We start from the raw sequence: 19,265 nt of genomic DNA on the forward strand, positions 1-19,265 counted from the left end.
AGACATACAAGACCACTGATAATCTCCCTCGATCTGGGGCTCCACGCAAGATCTCAGCCTGTGGGGTCAAAATGATCACAAGAACGGTGAGCAAAAATCACAGAACCACACGGGGGGACCTAGTGAATGACCTGCAGAGAGCTGGGACCAACGTAACAAAGCCTACCATCAGTAACACACTACGCCGCCAGGGACTCAAATCCTGCAGTGCCAGACGTGTCCCCCTGCTTAAGCCAGTACATGTCCAGGCCCGTCTGAAGTTTGCTAGAGAGCATTTGGATGACCTAGAAGAAGATTGGGAGAAGGTCATATGGTCAGATGAAACCAAAATAGAACTTTTTGGTAAAAACTCAACTTGTTGTGTTTGGAGCATGGGGGTGGAAACATCATGCTTTGGGGCTGTTTTTCTGATCCGTGTAAAGGAAAGAATGAATGGGGCCATGTATTGTGAGAGAGAACCTCCTTCAATCAGCAAGGGCATTTATATATATATTTTTTTATCTTTATTTAACTAGGCAAGTCAGTTAAGAACAAATTCTTATTTTCAATGACGGCCTAGGAACAGTGGGTTAACTGCCTCGTTCAGGGGCAGAACAACAGATTTGTACCTTGTCAGCTCGGGGATTTGAACTTGCAACCTTCCAGTTACTAGTTCAACGCTCTAACCACTAGGCTACCCTGCCGCCCCATTGAAGATGAAACGTGGCTGGGTCTTTCAGCATGACAATGATCACAAACACACCGCCCAGGGCAAAGAAGGAGTGGCTTCGTAAGAAGCATTTCAAGGTCCTGGAGTGGCCTAGCCAGTCTCCAGATCTCAACCCCATAGAAAATCTTTGGAGGGAGTTGAAAGTCCGTGTTGCCCAGCAACAGCCCCATAACATCACTGCTCTAGAGGAGATCTGCATGGAGGAATTTGACCTCTGTCATTGTCAACAAAGGGTACATAACAAAGTAATGAGGAACTTTTGTTATTGACCAAATACTTAGTTTCCACCATAATTTGCAAATAAATTCATTAAAAATCCTACAATGTGATTTTCTGGATTTTTTTTGTCATTTTGTCTGTCATAGTTGAAGTGTACCTATGATGAAAATTACAGGACTCTCATCTTTTTAAGTGGGAGAACTTGCACAATTGGTGGCTGACTAAATACTTTTTTGCCCCACTGTATAGTAATTTCAGAATCACCCAAGTTCTGTAGCCTATGCTGTTGCGGATACAACACTTTCTGGCTGTGGGCATGGTTGTTCATGCAGTGGTTACAATGTAGATATCACTTGGCCACTTCGGGAGGGAAGAGGCTAGGTATCACATACAACATTCTCATTAAAGGTCTGCGGTGATGCTGTGGGAGCAAACGAGTTTGGTTCGGGGATAAACACCGTTTGAACATGCAAATCTGATTGTACCAGAGCGTTTGATTTATTGAAATATCAGCTGCAATTTAACTTCGGAGTAGCTTTTTCCTTTGAGGGCTAACCTGGAACCTTTCCGGATTGCCAAAATCCCGATTCCCGAACTATCCCTTTAATAATGTGAAGTCTTGGACTGTGTGCATACTTTAATCCTTTCAAGTGTTTGTTATTAGACAATGTGGTCACAGAGGCTGGGTTTACACAGGTACACCAATTCTGATCTTTTCCCCAATTATTGGTGGAAGAGCTGATCTGATTTGTGAAAAAATATCAGAATTAGATTTCTGAGCCTGGTCCCATACTGTATGAGCTGTGGCCAACTCTTCTATGTTTGCATTTACACAGGCAGCTCAATTCTGATGTTTATTTCTTCACTAATTGGTCTCTGAAATAGATCAGATATTGTTTTATAGCTGTTTTGATTGGTCAAAAGACCAATTAGTTGGGGGGAAAAATATCCGAAATGGGCTGCCTGTGTAAATGCAGCCAAAGAGGCTAATCAGACTGGAACACCAGGCTCGCATCATCCTGATATTCTCACAAAAGTATGAAATGTTGCGTTTATACACAGGTAGCCTAATTCTGAACTTTTGCCCAATTATTGGCAAAATAGCTGATCTGATTGGTCAAAATATCAATTAGTGAAATAAAAAATCTGAATTAGGCTGTCTGTGTCAACACATCCACTGGTTACATTCCCCTGCTCAGACGTTGCATGCATCAAGCAATGGTTTCGTTCCACGTCATCGACTGTCATTGACTGACAGATTGCTATAACATATGATGTGGTTAGCTGATACTTAAAATACCTATTCAGGCTCTGTAAGATCTGGCATGCATCAGCAACGCCTGGGCTGAGCAATGCGCCCAATGGTTGCGTTTACACAGGCAGCCTTATTCTGATCTTTTGCCAATAAATGGTCTTTCAGCCAATCAGCTCAGATCTTTATCCATTAATTATAGTAATATTGTGAAAATTATGATAATGCCATTTTTGTGTAAGAGCTGTTTGAAAAGACAGCCTGAATTTTCAGCCTGTTTTGGTGGAATGGAGTTTTGGCCTTCCTGGTGTTATCACCAGGTGGTAAATTAGTTAATAGACCAATAAGAAAGAGTTACAGACATCTTGGCTAATAACTGCTAAATTGACAGTTTTCCCCTCCCAGACAGTCTTAGCTAAATTCTTACTTGAGAAATTGCTCTTTGCTAAGAAGCTATTTTTGTTTGTTTTAAAATGGTAAACAAATAATCACAGAAAGGTACTTGTACCCAGAAATTATTTGATATTGGGATAAAAATGGCTGCATTGGACCTTTTGACAAGCAGTTTATAACTGAACAATATTTATCTCACTATTCTGTGCCACTCAGGCATATTTGTCTAACTGGAATTATTGAAATGTTAAGGAAAACTAATAAAGAGCAATGAATGTATTGTCACCCTGTTCTTATTTCACCCTAAAGCCTGTTATGGACAGACCATTAATCATAAAACGTACTGGTTTTCTAATCCAATGTGCCTTGTAGGTTACATTTACCACAGATAGAAGTAACCATATTGGGCACATTTTGCACATATTTGTTGGTTCTGCATGGGACTAAATTAATAAATATATATACTGGGCAAAAATATAAATGCAACAATTTCATTTTTTTCCGGAGTTACAGTTCATACAAGGAAAGCAGTCAATTTAAATAAATTCATTTTGGCCCTAATAGAAGGCAAGAAGGCAAGCATCCCAGAGTCGCATCTTCACTGTTGATGTTGAGACTGGTGTTTTGTGGGTACTATTTTAATGAGGCTGCCAGTTGTGGACTTGTGAGGCGTCTGTTGCCCCTGTGTAAGGATGCTATTTAATCAGCTTCTTGATATGCCACACCTGTCAGGTGGATAGATTATATTGGCAAAGGAGAAATGCTCAAGAACAGGGATGTAAACAAATTTGTGCACCAAATTTGAGAGAAATAAGCTTTTTGTGGGTATGGAACATTTCTGGGATCTTTTATTTCAGCTCATCGAGCATGCGACCAACACTTTACATGTTGCATTTAGATTTTTGTTCAGTATATATATTAGTCCCATAGTGCAAAAACCTTTGTAGATGTTGGTCAGTGTATACAACAACAAAAAATCTCTAAATTCTGATATGGGTGGATATGAAGAAAAAAGTGTGAGGTACCAACGAGAAACTCAATATCCCAGGAACACAAGCTATTTATGTTACCTCATGTTCGAGAGGATCAAATCGTAATGTATTTTGAGTCCGACTCTCTACAAATAATAATGAGTAGTTATTTATGATGCAAGGTTCTTTGTCGATCAGTCAGTCAGCAGTCACCTGCAAGGTCAAAACTATTTACCACAGCCTCAAAGTAAAACCCCAGCTATTTCTACAATTTATATTCTTAAAATGTGATTTTTTTTAACCTAACCTTAAATTATGACCAAGCAAATTTTTGTTTACATACATTTTTTACGATACAGACAATGTTGACTTTGTGGCTGTGCTATCTAATGTAAGGGAACACCCCCCTGAAATGTACAAAAATGATTGGGAACATATTGGTACCGTATGAAACATATACACGGTGTCCAATACCACTCAATTGGACGTTGTTTCATTCAAAGTTGATAGCAAATGCCATATGGTAAATGCCAAGTGTTACACTGCAAAAATCCAACAGATGGCGAGTGCGCTCCACCGTAATTTTTCATATTGCAAATGTAACAGTCAAGACCCAAGAGTAAAATTTTGAATTTTTTTTTTTTGTCAATTACACGTGTAAGAACTGTATGAATATACTTTTGTCAAATTGAATTGAAGTTATTGCAAATGTACGAGGCTGTTTCTCGGCCCGAGAACCTTCTAGAGCCACATAACTCACCACGCACTATCGACCTGAGCTCTAGAACAGGTTTCTAAAGTTTCAGAACTCTAGGTCTGACGGTTCTTTAATAGTTTGAACAAAGTTAACTATTGCAGGCTCTGTCTGTCTCTACTCACCACACTATGTCCCTCTGTCCAAGCTGTGTGTGTGAGTTTTTCTTGGAAATTTTGTGGGAGACATGACTGATTTACAGTTCATTAGGGTTGCCTAATCGCACATATGAAGTTTTGGAAAGATCTGACTTATTTAACCCTTCGAAACAGCCCCTGTTACACCAATTATGGCACTTCCGGTTGGCACAGGAAGCTAAAAGTAAACACATATCCTCATTGGGGTATGGTTTTACAGAATCCTGAGTTTTAAGTCTTTATGTTAAGAACTGACTGATTTACACAGGGTTGAATGCACTATTTCTATCAAACATCAGGTTGAGTTTGGCAAAACACTTTTAGGGTGATTTTAACCACTTCCGGTTGCTTCAGGAAGCTTAGAATCGAAACAAGTAGACCTCATAGTGGCCTGATGGATTGTCATCGAAGACAGGTTCATAAGGCAATATTAACCCACATAGGCTCTAGGTTAAATTTAGGGGAGCAGGCAATGTATTCCTATAAAGAGAGATGTCATTGTAATCTGTGAGGGTTAATGCCACACGGTCAAGGTTAGGCTTGCACAGATCGGGAGGACCTCAGGAACGTACCTGAGGTCGAAATGTGCTTCTCACCCTAACAGTTCTCTCACTGTCACCTAAAAGCAAATGAAATGTAGGTCCAGGCTTAATTTTGGGCCTACTTTTTTCACGGTCGCTGCACTCAGTGAGCTACGGTCAAGCGGGGTATCTCGTTGAACTCGGCACGGCCTTGAGAATATGGAAATGCCATTGCAGGCTCTGTGTGTCTTTAAGCACCGCACTTTGTCACTCCATCCTTGCTGTGTGTATGTGTGAGAGAGCCTTTGACATCTGTTGGGAAAAATGACTGATTTACAGTTCATGAGGATTGCTTAATCACACATATGAAGTTTTAAATGATCTGACCTTTTTAACCCTTCGAAACAGCACATATGACACCATTTTAAGGCACTTCCGGTTGGCACAGGAAGCTGAACGTGAACACATGTCCTCATTGGGGTAGGCTCTGACAGAATCCTGAGTTTTAAGTCTTTATGTTTAGAATTTACTGATCTACACAGGGTTGAATGCAGTGATTTTCATAATTGCAGGTTATGTATATGAAAACACTTTTAGGGTGAATTGAATCACTTCCGGTTGCTTCAGGAAGCTTAGAATCAACACAGGTAGACCTCATAGTGGCCTGATGGAATTGAAGACCGGTTCATACGGCATTCATAACCCACATAGGCTTCAGGTTGAATTTAGGGGCGCAGGCAATGTATTCCTATAGGGAGAGAAGTCATTGAAAACTGTTTGATGTAAACACCTTCTTTTAACTGTTAAGGGTTAATGCCACACGGTCAAGATTAGGCTTGCACAGATCGGGAGGACCTCAGGAACATTCCTGAGGTCAAATTGTGCTTCTCACCCTAACAGTTCTCCCACTGTCACCCAAAAGCAAATAAAATTTAGGGCCAGGCTTCATTTTGGATCTACTTTTTCTCATGGTCGCTGCGCTTAGACCGAGCGAGCTACGGTCAAGCAGGGCATCTCGTTGAACTCGGCACATCCTAGAGATTATGCTAATGCCATTGCTGGCTGTCTTTAAGCACTGCACTTTGTCACTCCATCCTTGTTGTGTGTGTGAGAGAGAGCTTTTCTTTGACTGTTGGGAGAAATGACTGACTCCCAGTTCATGAGGGTTGCCTAATCACACATATGAAGTTTTGAAAAGATCTGACCTTTTTAACCCTTCAAAACAGCACCTATGACACCATTTTAAGGCACTTCCAGTTTACACAGGAAGCTGAAAGTGAACACATCCTCCTTGGGGTAGGCAGAATATTGAGTTTTAAGTCTTTATGTTAAGAACTGACTTATTTACAGAAGATTGAATGAGTGTGTGTTTTTTCAGAAAATCACAGAAATCTCGCAGAGCTCGGAAACAGACTTCAAAAAGATTTGTCTGAACACACTGCAACTGGATCTGTAACTTAAAAAATAAATAAAAATTGAACATCACCAATTATACATTGTACGATTTCTCTTAAATTACGATAGATAAATGGCTGGTTCTTCTTCTCCTGACACCGTAGGTTCATTTACTTTGACGTGAAGCGGTAAAATTATTTTTCTATTTTCATTTTTGACCTTTAATCCCAGAAAAATGGCCATAACTCAAAAACCGTTGAGGCCTCGACGCCATCTTGTTCGGGGCCAACTGCCCATTATGCCAAACCTATGCTCACCAAGTTTCGTCTTCAAAGTCTTTTCCGTTTAGGAGATAAGGCCACGTCGTGATTGGTGATGTTTTGTACATTTGCAATATGATTCCATTCGCCCTCTTGTGGGATTTACCGGGACAGCGGAAAAATGACCAAAATGTTAACATTTTATAAAAGGGAAGCCGAATGTCCGAGAGACTTCGTTTGATGACTTCTCGGAAGATCCGGCCCTGCTGCACGGCCCACCGCAATCCGCAAATTTTAGAAACGTTGGCGGACTTCTAGTAAGGGACCGTACATTTGCAATGTGGACTTTCTCACTAACCATATGGCGAATGTCAAAATGTTCCCTTAAGGTATGGAAAGCTGCCTGCAATGTCGTACAAGCCCAATAGCTCTGAGTTTTATTCTGAGGTTTGAGAAATGAGCAGGAGGGCATGGGACTAAGGAGTGTAGTTTCAGTGGAAAAAGTGGAGTGTTTCAATTGTGGGGGTGGCCATGTTGTTGGGGATCAGAAATGTCCTGTGCGAGTGACACCGGTTCAAGTTTCCAGGGTGATGGTAGTGCAGAATGTGTCATATGCTGAGGCAGTGAGGAAAGTAGAGAATGGAGGGCAAATTGTAAGGGAGCCTGAGAGGATCCATGTGAGTCGTAGGTCAGTACAGAATGACCCGATCTGTTTGTGCTTTGCTAAGGTTGACTTCTTGGCGTTTATTGCTATGGTCATTAATTGTACCGGACAAATTAAAAGATAATCTCAGAAAATGTCATTGGTAGTAGCAGCAGCAGAGACGTTTTTGGGTGTCAGAGATTTTAGTGCAGAAGAACTGTAGAGGGTTTTGAGAAAAGGGGTTCCAGGCCAACAGCCTGAAATAGGATCTGTTAGGGCCAAAGTAGTGGGAAGGGGTGGTGAGGTGTGTTGTGGATGTGTATATATAGGGTTAAATGGTGGCGCAATTTCCTTTTTCCCCCATTCCCCTTTTCCTTTTTTTTGAGAACAAATGTGCAATGCATTTTCCGAATTGTGAAAGGGAGCAATACGCAACAAAGAGGCGTCTGCTGGAACACCACACGAAGAAGAAGGAGGTGGCGGCTCAGGGTTTCCCGAAAGTACAACAAATGGAGAGCAATAGTAATGGTGTCTGGGGTAGGTACTAACTCTGCCATGGTTCGTTGACAAGGCCTATGGGGAAATTAGGGTTTTTGAATGATAGAGACATACCCCAAGCGACTTACAGAAATAAGTCCACATTGCAATAAGAGTATTTTTCCATTTACTTAGCTATGTCAAACCCTATAACCCACACCTACACACTTGTGTATCAATCTGATTGATGGATTGTGTTGTGCAGGTTCAGGTGTATTACTGTTGCTCCTTCCACCTTCAAAGAATAGGCAAGAGGACCAACCATAGAGAATAGTACGTCATTATTTCTATTATTTCAAAGTTCAAGGGGGCCGAATACTTTCGCAAGGCACTGTAGCTATTGGTATAGGTTGCTATAATAACTCACCGTTTGGCCTTGTATAATAAGTAGTTAATATCTTCTTTCTCTGTCCTGAGTAGAAGTGTTCCAAAGGAGAAGTGAGGGACACGCTCAATAACCTGGTCCTCTTCGGCAAAGTCACCTACGACAAACTGCTCAAGGAAGTGCCCAACTACAAACTCATCACCCCAACTATTGAATCTGAAAGGCTAAAGGTCAGAGCCTGTCTCGCCAGGGTAGCCATCCAGGAACTGCTGTCTAAAGGTATACTTCAAACTGGCTTCAGTCCTGTTCTCTACCCTTCTTCCTCCTGAACATCAAATATTTAAAGGAATCGACCAGTGTAAGGAATATGGTCAAAAAACCCTCCTGCACATTTTTTTAAGTACTTGAGGGGGAGTGAATGATTGCACATTCTGAGGGAAAGGGTAGAGAGTTGGAACATAGCAAAATGCCAAGTTAAGAATGAATTTGGTTAATCAGTATGTAGCTTTGTCAGTATATTTGTTGCATACATGTGACCCATCTATTGGACATGTTCTTCTCCATGAATCTGCAGATTGAAGCTCACTGGAAGTACTTTGTTAATAGCCTCTGTGCTCCCATAAATGTGCTGTGTGTTCTTATCCAGCGTATTCTTCCTATCTGCTTTCCACAGGTATGATCAAGCTGGTGTCCAAGCACAGAGCACAGGTGATCTACACAAGGGGCACTGAGGAGGGTGAAGACGCAGAAAAGGAGAAGGAAGGTAAGGAAAAAATTAGGTGATCCTTTCAATAGCACTGCAGAGATGGTGGTTGGCACTCAGTAGGAACAAACGTGTATTCATATTGGACATTTAGTAGACTACATCCGTGGTTACAGAACATTTAACCAGCTTTACGTCTATTGAATGTGGCCTCTAACTTAACGTCACATTTATTTTTTATATACAGTGGAGTCCTAAATTATTTACACCCTTTATAAAGAGTTTAAAAAACAACTCTAACTAGCTACAGTGCATGCTAACTCAAATGAGCTGCTAATGTCGCTAGCTAGCAATCTAGCCAACATCACCAGTGACCTAATTTCATATTAGCTATCTTGGTATATTTAACATTGTAAAAAAACAACTCTAAATGCATTTGTAGGTAGCTAGCTAACAGCCATTGAGGAGGGTGAAAGAATAGCAGCCCCAACTGTCAAAGTGAGAGAGGAGGCTATTCTGCATAGGGCAGGTATTTTGTGTAGTTTCAGTCCCTAGAAGTGAGGATCGAGATAATAGTAACATAATATTCAGTGCTGTCTAATTAGAGTATAATAAAGTCTGTTTCTTGTGATCTTTTCTGTTCTGAGATACAGAGAGCTGTGAGAGCCTGTCTGCAGATGAAGAGGTCCCAATGAAGCGCAGTGGTCCTCAGTCCTGGTCCTTTTGTTTTTGCCTCAGCGCTACACAGCTGGGTCAAATGATCAAGCTTCAAGTGGTATTTCATTTGTGATGCTATCCTTGATATGATCCTGCTGTTGTCACATGCTACACGTGCACACACATCTATCCAATGTTATCATGATTTGTTATTATACTTCAGTAATCCACAATGACCTGGTGACGGAAAAGTCTAATGACTTCCATTATTCCTACAGATACCATGCAACTGAAGATTCCTTCAAATTGATTGCCTACAGTTACCGTGTTTGGTGAGGTTGGGTGATGAGGGCCATCTGGGACTGCCTCCTAGGGGAATTCAGGCATGTGAAGGCTACCTGTGTCCTGCATAACTTAATGAGGATATACACGAGGATCAGGAGGGGATCTGTAGATTGCCAGCGTGTGCCAGAGGAGAGGTCTGCTGCTCTGCAGGATGTTTCCCGTGTGTGGGAGCTCTTCACCACCTACTTCTTTGAAGAGGGTGCTGCTCCCTGGCAACACCATAGACTACTCTATACACAACCAAAGGCTCTTTAAGAGCCATCCACATTGCAATAAGAGTATTTTTCCATTTACTTAGCTATGTCAAACCCTATAACCCACACCTACACACTTGTGTATCAATCTGATTGATGGATTGTGTTGTTCAGGTGTATTACTGTTGCTCCTTCCACCTTCAAAGAATAGGCAAGAGGACCAACCATAGAGAATAGTACGTCATTATTTCTATAACTATGCTATATTATTTGTACTTGTGTGTCTGTGCATGTTTATCAGTATGAAGTACTCTGCAGCCACTTAATGTGGGCACCAGGTGAGGCCACACACACAGATTCTTGTTGAACACTATCTTTAACTACCTTATTTTCTCAATAGTCTCTCTCCTTCACTTCATCCTCCTCCCTCTTCTCCCTAAATCCTCTAGGTTATGTCAGCTGTGTAGGTGAACCCCTCCTGCATCTGAACTGGCTACATAGAGGGCACAGCATTATCAGAGGTGAGAGGTCAGTTAGTTGGGTCAACAGGAAGTAGTATTAAAGAGATGCTTTACAGAGAGATGTAGTAGTCCCAGAGTTAATGATCCAACATAAGTTTTGTATTTCACCTCCTGATTATTATGATGACTGACAGTGTTAGAATAAAAAAAGCACTAAATCATGCTATCACTCTCTCCATCTATCTTGTCTGTTTTGATGTGAGAGAGGATGCCAACTCTCAGTCCCGTCATCGCCACCTCACCTACTCTTAAGATAAACTTTGGGCCAACTGGGGGCCCAAGGCTGGTTAGGAGACATTGCTAGAGACACTTATGTATTTGGGATGAACTGAGAGAATTTTAAGTTTAGTAGCGCTGTGATTCATTAATATGCTGTCTTCCTTGCTCCTCTGTTCTTACCTCTTTCCATTTCTGTCTTTTACACTCTCACACCTCTCTCCCCACCTCCTTTCTTCCTATATTTTTATTATGGACACCAGATGTGCATTGTAGTACAGAGTGAAATTGTATTTATAATATTACAATAATAATATGTATAATTCGTGTGTTATGTATTTATAACACTTGGATAATGAACTTCTTTCAATAAAGCGTTTCACATTCTCTGATTTGAAATTAAGTCTCAATTAAATACTACACCTGTCCTGTGTTCTCAGATCAGTGCAGATTGACCTGTTTTAGACTATTTACATGTGGCGTGGGGGATGGCGCATTGCAAAATGGTGCTGGATGAGATGGCCGCCGTTTTACGGTCTCCTAACCAATTGTGCTATTATGTGTTTTTTTTTGCGATATTTGTAAATGATTTTGTACATAATGTTTCTGCAACCGTATCTTATGGAAGAAAAGAGCTTCTGGATATAAGGGCAGCGATCACTCACCTCAGATTAGACAAAGATTTCTTCAACAACAGCAGCAAGCAGGACTCACACGATATTCTCCAAACACCCCACAGGGCAGACATCCCAATTATTCACAAAAGGAAGCGACGCAGAGGACAAAGAGCCGGATTTCTCGTCCGGACCCGCAGAAGACAACTAGGAAAGCTGCCGTTACCGTCAATATTACTCGCCAATGTGCAGTCATTGGACAATAAACTAGACGTGGTAAGATCACGAATATCCTACCAACAGGACATCAAAAATTGTAATATCCTATGCTTCACAGAATCGTGGCTGAATGACGACATGGATATTCAGCTAGCGGGATACACGCTGCACCGGCAGGATAGAACAGCACACTCTGGTAAGATGAGGGGGGGCGGTCTGTGCATATTTGTAAACAACAGCTGGTGCACGAAATCTAAGGAAGTCTCTAGATTTTGGTTGCCTGAAGTAGAGAATATTGTGATAAACTGCAGGCCACACTACTTGCCTAGAGAGTTCTCAGCTATAATTTTTGTGGCTGTTTATTTACCACCACAGACAGATGCTGGCACTAAGACCGCACTCGGTCAGCTGTATAAGGAAATAAGCAAACAGGAAACCACTCACCCAGAGGCGGCGCTCCTAGTGGCCGGAGACTTTAATGCAGGGAAACAGAATTCAGTTCTACCAAATCTCTATCAACATCTTAAATGTGCAACCAGAGGGAAAACAATTCTAGATCACCTGTACTCCACACACAGAGACGCGTACAAAGCTTTCCATTTGGTAAATCCGACCACAACTCTATCCTCTTGATTCCTGCTTACAAGCAAAAATTTAAGCAGGAAGCACCAGTGACTCGGTCTATAAAAAAATGGTCAGATGAAGCAGATGCTAAACTACAGGACTGCTTTGATATCACAGACTGGAACATGTTCCGGGATTCTTCCGATGACATTGAGGAATACACCACATCAGTCACTTGCTGATGCATTGGAAGTGTAGTGTACTGTTTTTACATTGTTTCTGAATTACATATCAGCCTTTAATAGTAATCCCTGCCTCAGACCACTAGTAGATCAGCTAATGCCCAGTGTATACTAGCATGCGGTGAAACACAGCTTCCCATTAATTTCCAATGGAAGGAAAGCGGAGAGGGCGGGGAATCGTTGTGCGGCGCAAAAGTGGCATGGGAGGCAGTGAAAAAGTTAATTTCCCAAAGTCATGCAAATCACCAGTGGCGACCACTGGGTGTTGACCAATCATATCAAGTGGTTCCCATGATGAATTTGACGCTATGCAATCCAAGGTAGGATACTTTATTCAGCAAAGATAGCTGACAAAAATACTAGAATGGAAGTAAATATAACGTCATAATGAATCATGCAAAAAAGTTGTTGAATATGTTAATGTTGAATTATTATACATATTTTTTGGTCATAGAGTAAATTGACAAAAATCACTATTTAGCAAGCTAGCTGACGAGCTAACATTAGCCAGCTGGCTTTATGGGTGAGTATGAAATTATAATTCTGGTTGTTTTAATGTTTTAGGGACTCCTGAAACAACCAGCAAACCAGGCTGTGGTCTTTTGAAACAGTGGATGTAAAGAGTCTAGCTAGCTAAAGCATTTACAGCAAAATGAATGTAAAATGTTGTAATCTTCACTTGCTGATATTTGCCATGCAATGCAGCTGAAATAACATAGCTAGCTTACTATTTGCTTGCTTATTGTGCAGTGGAGGATAAAACTACATGTATGGATGTGTAGCTAGCTATGTAGCTGATTTGTGTATGGACCCTAAAACGTTTGCTGTAAATATTAGTTCAGAAACTAGCTATGAACCTCAGCTATCATAGCCGGTTGTATCAACTTCAAAACGGTCTGAATGAAATTAAAGAAGCCTATGGATTGAGTAGACTATAATATAACTTTTCCCTGGATACAAGTTATATATACATGTGGTTATTACCATGCATGAGATCCCCACAATGTAGCCTGTATATTGAATATATCCACTGATCATGTACTCTACCTTAGCAAATAAAGGTGTAGTTCAGGTATGAATGTCTGTGAGGCATTATTTTTCAGTCCTATCTAATACCAGGAGTATTAAATTCCAGTCTTTGAATGATCCTGTGTCTGCATGTCTGCACATTGTAACTATGCAATAGACTAGAAACATGATTTGACTAGTTAAAGGCAGATTTGTAATTCATACACAGTACCAGTCAAACATTTGGACACCTATTCATTCAAGGGTTTTTCTTTATTTAAACTATTTTCTATATTGTAGAATAATAGTGAAGACATCAAAACTATGAAATAGCACATATGGAATCATGTAGTAACTAAAATGTTAAATCAAAATATGTTATATTTGAGATTCTTCAAGTAGCCTTGATGGCATTCTTGGCATTCTCACAGCCAGTTTCATGAGGTAGTCACCTGGAATACATTTCAATTAATAGGTGTGCCTTCTTAAAAGTTAATTTGTGGAATTTCTTTCCTCAATGCGTGTGAGCCAATCAGTTGTGTTGTGACAAGGTAGGGGTAGTATACAGAAGATAGCCCTATTTGGTAAAAGACAAAGTCCATATTATGGCAAGAAGAGCTCAAATAAGCAAAGAGAAATGACAGTCCATCATTACTTTAACACATGAAGGTCAATTTGGAAAATGTCAAGAACTTTGAAAGTTTCTTCCAAGTGCAGTCTCAAAAACCATCAAGCGCTATGAAACTGGCTCTCATGAGGACCGCCACAGGAAAGGAAGACCCAGAGTTACCTCTGCTGCAGAGGATAAGTTCCTCAGAGTTACGAGCCTCAGAAATTGCAGCCCAAATAAATGCTTCACAGAGTTCAAGTAACAGACACATCTCAAGATCAACTGTTCAGGGGCGAATGCGTGAATCAGGCCTTCATTGTCGAATTGCTGCAAAGAAACAACTACTAAAGGACACCAATAATAAGAAGACACTTGCTTGGGCCGAGAAACACGGGCAATTAGACCGGTGGGAAATTTGTCCTTTGGTCTGATGAGTCCGAATTTGAGAATTTGGCTACCACAGCATTCTGCATCAAAACGCCATCCCATCTGGTTTGCACTTAGTGGGATTATCATTTGTTTTTCAACAGGACAATGACCCAAAACACCTCCAGGCTGTGTTAGGACTATTTGACCAAGAAGGAGAGTGATGGTGCTGCATCAGATGACCTGGTCTCCACAATCACCCGACCTCAACCCAATTAAGATGGTTTGGGATGAGTTGGACTGCAGAGTGAAGGAAAAGCAGCCAACAAGTGCTCAGCATATGTGGGAACTCCTTCAAGACTGTTGGAAAAACATTCCTCATGAAGCCGGTTGAGAGAATGCCAAGAGTGTGCAAAGCTGTCATCAAGGAAAAGGGTGGCTATTTTGAAGAATTTCAAATATAAATATATTAACACTTTTTAGTTACTACATGATTCCGTATGTGTTAGTTTGTCTTCACTACTATTTTACAATGTAGAAAATAGTAAAAATTATAGGTGTGTTCGAACTTGGGTGGTGCTCTATACAGAAACATAATCTAAAAAACACAAAACTACACTTCCTATGCATCATGTAAATACTAAAAAACAGGTTCATATCAATATATAATTTCCTTCATCTGCACTGATCTGAGGATGCAGGATAGGTGTAGTATTTCACCAAATGATAGACTTAATTTCAATCAGTAGAGAATGTGAAATGCTTTATTGAAAGAAGTTCATTATCCAGGTGTTATAGATACATAAAACATGAATTATAAAAATTATAATATTATAAATACAAGTTCAATCTGTACTTCAATGCACATCTGGTGTGCATTATAAAACAGAGGAAGAAAGAGGTGGGGAGAGAGGTGTGAAGAGTGTAACAGAAAGGGAAAGAGGTAAGAACAGAGGAGCAAGGAAGACAGCATATGATTAATGAATCACAGTGCTACTCTAATATTCACTCAGTTCATCCCAATTACATAATAGTGTCTCTAGCGGTGTCTCCTAACCAGCCTTGGGCCCCCAGTTGGCCCAAAGTTTATCTTAAGAGCGGGTGAGGTGGCGATGATGGGACTGGGGGTTGGCATCCTCTCTCACATCAAAACATACCTGCAGACGTGACACCGATGGAGAGAGAGAACAAAAAAGGCTTAAACATGCTAACACTGTCAGTCATCATAACCATCAGGAGGTGAAATGTAAAACTGACCTTGGATCATTAACTCTGGGACTACTACATCTCTATCTGTATTTCAATGTAAAGCATGTCATTGATAATACTTCCTGTTGACCCGACCAAGTGACCTCTCACCTCTGGTCCTGCTATGCCCTCTATGTAGCCAGTTCACCGACGTAGCTGATATAACCTAGGGGATTTAGGGAGACGGGGGAGGGATGAAGTGAGGGAGAGAGACTGTTATTGAGAAAATAAGGTAGTTAAAGAGACTGTGTTCAACAGGTATCTGTGTGTGTAGCCTCACCGGGCGTCCACACTAAGTGGCTTCAGAGTACTTTATACTGAAAAACATGCACAGACACACGAGGACAAGCAATATAGCATAGGCCCTCTTGCCTATTCTTTGAAGGTGGAAGGAGCCACAGTTATACACCTGAACCTGCTTACTGCACAACACAATCCATCGATCAGATTGATACATGAGTGTGTAAGTGTGGGTTATAGGGCATGTATTTGTTCAAATGTTTTTCAATATGAGTGACTTAAAATAGTGTTTTGTTTTTGTACAGACATCACCCCCTTACCTAAACAGCACCCTCACCTGAGAAGTAGAAATCAAAAGGAAAGAAATTGGGAATTGGAGAACTGCAGTTAACATAGCTAAGTAAATGGAAGAATACTGTTATTAAAATTTGAATGGCTCTTATACGCACAGACAATATTTTTTACAGTTTTGGAAATTTTAGTGTTTTCTATCCTAAGCTGTCAATTATATGCATATTGTAGCATCTGGTCCTGAGAAATAGCCCGTTTACTTTGGGAACGTTATTTTTCCAAAAATGAAGATCGTGCCCCCTAGCCCCAAGAGGTTAAAAGAGCCTTTGGTTGTGCATAGTGTAGTCTATAGTGTTGCCAGGGAACAGCACCCTCTTCGAAGAAGTAGGAGATGAAGAGCTCCCGCTCACGGATTGTCTCTCTTGCTGCATTGTTGGACCCCATCCTTGAAACATCCTGCAGAGCAGCAGACTTCTCCTCTGGCATACAGTGGCGAGCTGCAGATCCCCTCCTGGTCCCCGTGTCCATTCTCATGAAGTTATACAGGACACAGGTAGCCTTCACAGTCCCAGATGGCCCTGGTCACCCAAACTTGTGACTATTGGCAATCGTTTTGAAGGAATCTCCAATTGCAAGGTGTTTGTAGGAACATGGAAGATAATGTCATTATTAGACGTTTATATCACCATGTCATTGTGGATTACTAAAGTATAATATATCTTATAACAAATCATGATAACATTTGGATAGATGCATGTGCACACACATGTGCATGTGTAGCATGACAACAGCAGGATCATTTCAAGTATAGCATCACAAATGAATGCATAAATACCACTTGAAGCTTGATGATGAGTTGATCATTTGACCCAGCTGTGTAGTGCTGAGGCAAAAACTAAAATGTGCCCGCCTTTGAGTCCCCAGGACCAGGACTGAGAACCACTGTTCTTTATTGAGACATCTTCATATGCAGACAGGGTTTCACAGCTCTCTGTATCTGAGGACAGAAAACATCAGGAGAATCAGACTTCATTATACTCAAATTATACAGCACTGAGCATTATGTTACTATTGTTACTATTATCTATGAGCATGCTTACTGGGAGAGGAACTACACAAAAGCACCTGCCCTATGCAGAATAGCCTATTCTCTCACTTTGACAGTTGGGGCTGCTATTCTTTCACCCTCCGCCATGGCTTTTAGCTAGCTACCTACAAATGCATTTAGAGTTGTTTTTTTACAATGATAAATACACCAAGATAGCTAGCTAATATGAAGTTGGGTAGCTGGTGATATTTAATTCACTTAGCTAGCTATATCGTATGTAAAAGTTGGCCAGCCCTGTAGCTAGTTTGCTAATAATAAAATGTTTTTTAAAAAATTATTTACTTGTTGACAATTGGAAACAGGGCAAAATGTTTGTCAGCAGAGTGGTTTAGAGCATATTACTATTTACCTGTGAATAAATCCATTAAATGGAGAATGGATTAAACTAAATCAAATCAAATTTTATTGGTCACATACACATGGTTAGCAGATGTTAATGCGAGTGTAGCGAAATGCTTGTGCTTCTAGTTCCGACCGTGCAGGAATATCTAACAAGTAATCTAACAATTTCACAACAACTACCTTATACACACAAGTGTAAATGAATGAATAAGAATATGTACATATAAATATATGGATGAGCGATGGCCGAACGGGATAGGCAAGATGCAGTAGATGGTATAGAGTACAGTATATACATATGAGTAATGTAGGGTATGTAAACATTATATAAAGTGGCATTGTTTAAAGTGACTTGTGGTACATTTATTACATCCAATTTTAAATGATTACATTGGCTAGAGATTTGAGTCAGTATGTTGGCAGCAGTCACTCAATGTTAGTGATGGCTGTTTAACAGTCTGATGGCCTTGCGATATAAGCTGTTTTTCAGTCTCTCGGTCCCAGCTTTGATGCACCTGTACTGACCTCGCCTTCTGGATGATAGCGGGGTGAACAGGCAGTAGCTCGGGTGGTTGTTGTCCTTGATGATCTTTTTGGCCTTCCTGTGACATCGGGTGGTGTAGGTGTCCTGGAGGGCAGGTAGTTTGCCCCCGGTGATGTGTTGTGCAGACCTCACTACCCTCTGGAGAGCCTTACGGTTGTGGGCGGAGCAGTTGCTCTACCAGGCGGTGATACAGCCCGACAGGATGCTCTCGATTGTGCATCTGTAAATGTTTGTGAGTGTTTTTGTTGACAAGCCAAATTTCTTCAGCCTCCTGAGGTTGAAGAGGCGCTGTTGTGCTTTCTTCACCACGCTGTCTGTGTTGGTGGACCACTTCAGTTTCTCTGTGATGTGTAGGTCGTCTCGTCGTGGTAATCAAGCCTACCAATGTAGTGTCGTCTGCAAACTTGATGATTGAGTTGGAGGCGTGCATGGCCATGCAGTCATGGGTGAACAGGGAGTACAGGAGAGGGCTGAGAACGCACCCTTGTGGGGCCCCAGTGTTGAGGATCAGCGAGCTGGAGAAGCTGTTTTCTACCCTCACCACCTGGGGGCGGCCCGTCAGAAAGTTCAGGACCCAGTTGCACAGGGCCGGGTCGAGACCCTCGAGCTTAATGATGAGTTTGGAGGGTACTATGGTGTTTAATGCTGAGCTGTAATCGATGAACAGCATTCTTACATAGGTATACCTCGTCCAGATTGGTTATGTCAGTGTGCAGTGTGATTGCCATTGCGTCGTCTGTGGACCTATTGGGGCGGTAAGCAAATTGGAGTGGGTCTAGGGTGTCAGGTAGGGTGGAGGTGATATGATCCTTGACGAGTCTCTCAATGCACTTACCTTAGCTTTCTTGGGAACAGGAACAATGGTGGCCCTCTTGAAGTTTGTGGGAACAGCAGATTGGGATAAGTATTGATTGAATATGTCCGTAAACACACCAGCCAGCTGGTCTGCGCATGCTCTGAGGACACGGCTAGGGATGCCGTCTGGGCCGGCAGCCTTGCGAGGGTTAACACGTTTAAATGTTTTAATCAAGTTGGCTGCGGTGAAGGAGAGCCCGAAGGTTTTGGTAGCGGGCTGTGTCAGTCGCACTGTGTTGTCCTCAAAGCGAGCAAAGAAGTT

General features: G+C 41.3%; 1 protein-coding gene across 1 annotated transcript; it reads left to right on the forward strand.

Moving 5' to 3' along the window:
* Positions 1-7,201: 7,201 nt before the first annotated feature.
* LOC112259117 (40S ribosomal protein S25-like) lies at positions 7,202-9,580 on the forward strand. The gene is made up of 4 exons (XM_042327846.1): positions 7,202-7,288; positions 8,212-8,395; positions 8,790-8,879; positions 9,558-9,580. Exons 1-4 carry the CDS (start codon positions 7,202-7,204, stop codon positions 9,578-9,580), a joined length of 384 nt encoding a protein of 127 aa, XP_042183780.1.
* The last annotated feature ends 9,685 nt before the right edge of the window (positions 9,581-19,265 follow it).

Source organism: Oncorhynchus tshawytscha, linkage group LG09 (genome assembly GCF_018296145.1).
Source record: "Oncorhynchus tshawytscha isolate Ot180627B linkage group LG09, Otsh_v2.0, whole genome shotgun sequence".
Lineage (NCBI taxonomy): Eukaryota > Metazoa > Chordata > Actinopteri > Salmoniformes > Salmonidae > Oncorhynchus > Oncorhynchus tshawytscha.

Excerpts from the sequence above, each read along its gene's own strand:
- LOC112259117 (XM_042327846.1), top strand. The coding sequence starts at position 7,202 with ATGGTAGTGCAGAATGTGTCATATGCTGAGGCAGTGAGGAAAGTAGAG. Across the intron at positions 7,289-8,211 it reads GGGAGCCTGAGAGGATCCAT|AAGTGTTCCAAAGGAGAAGT; the intron begins GTGAGTCGTAGG and ends TGTCCTGAGTAG. Across the intron at positions 8,396-8,789 it reads CCAGGAACTGCTGTCTAAAG|GTATGATCAAGCTGGTGTCC; the intron begins GTATACTTCAAA and ends TGCTTTCCACAG.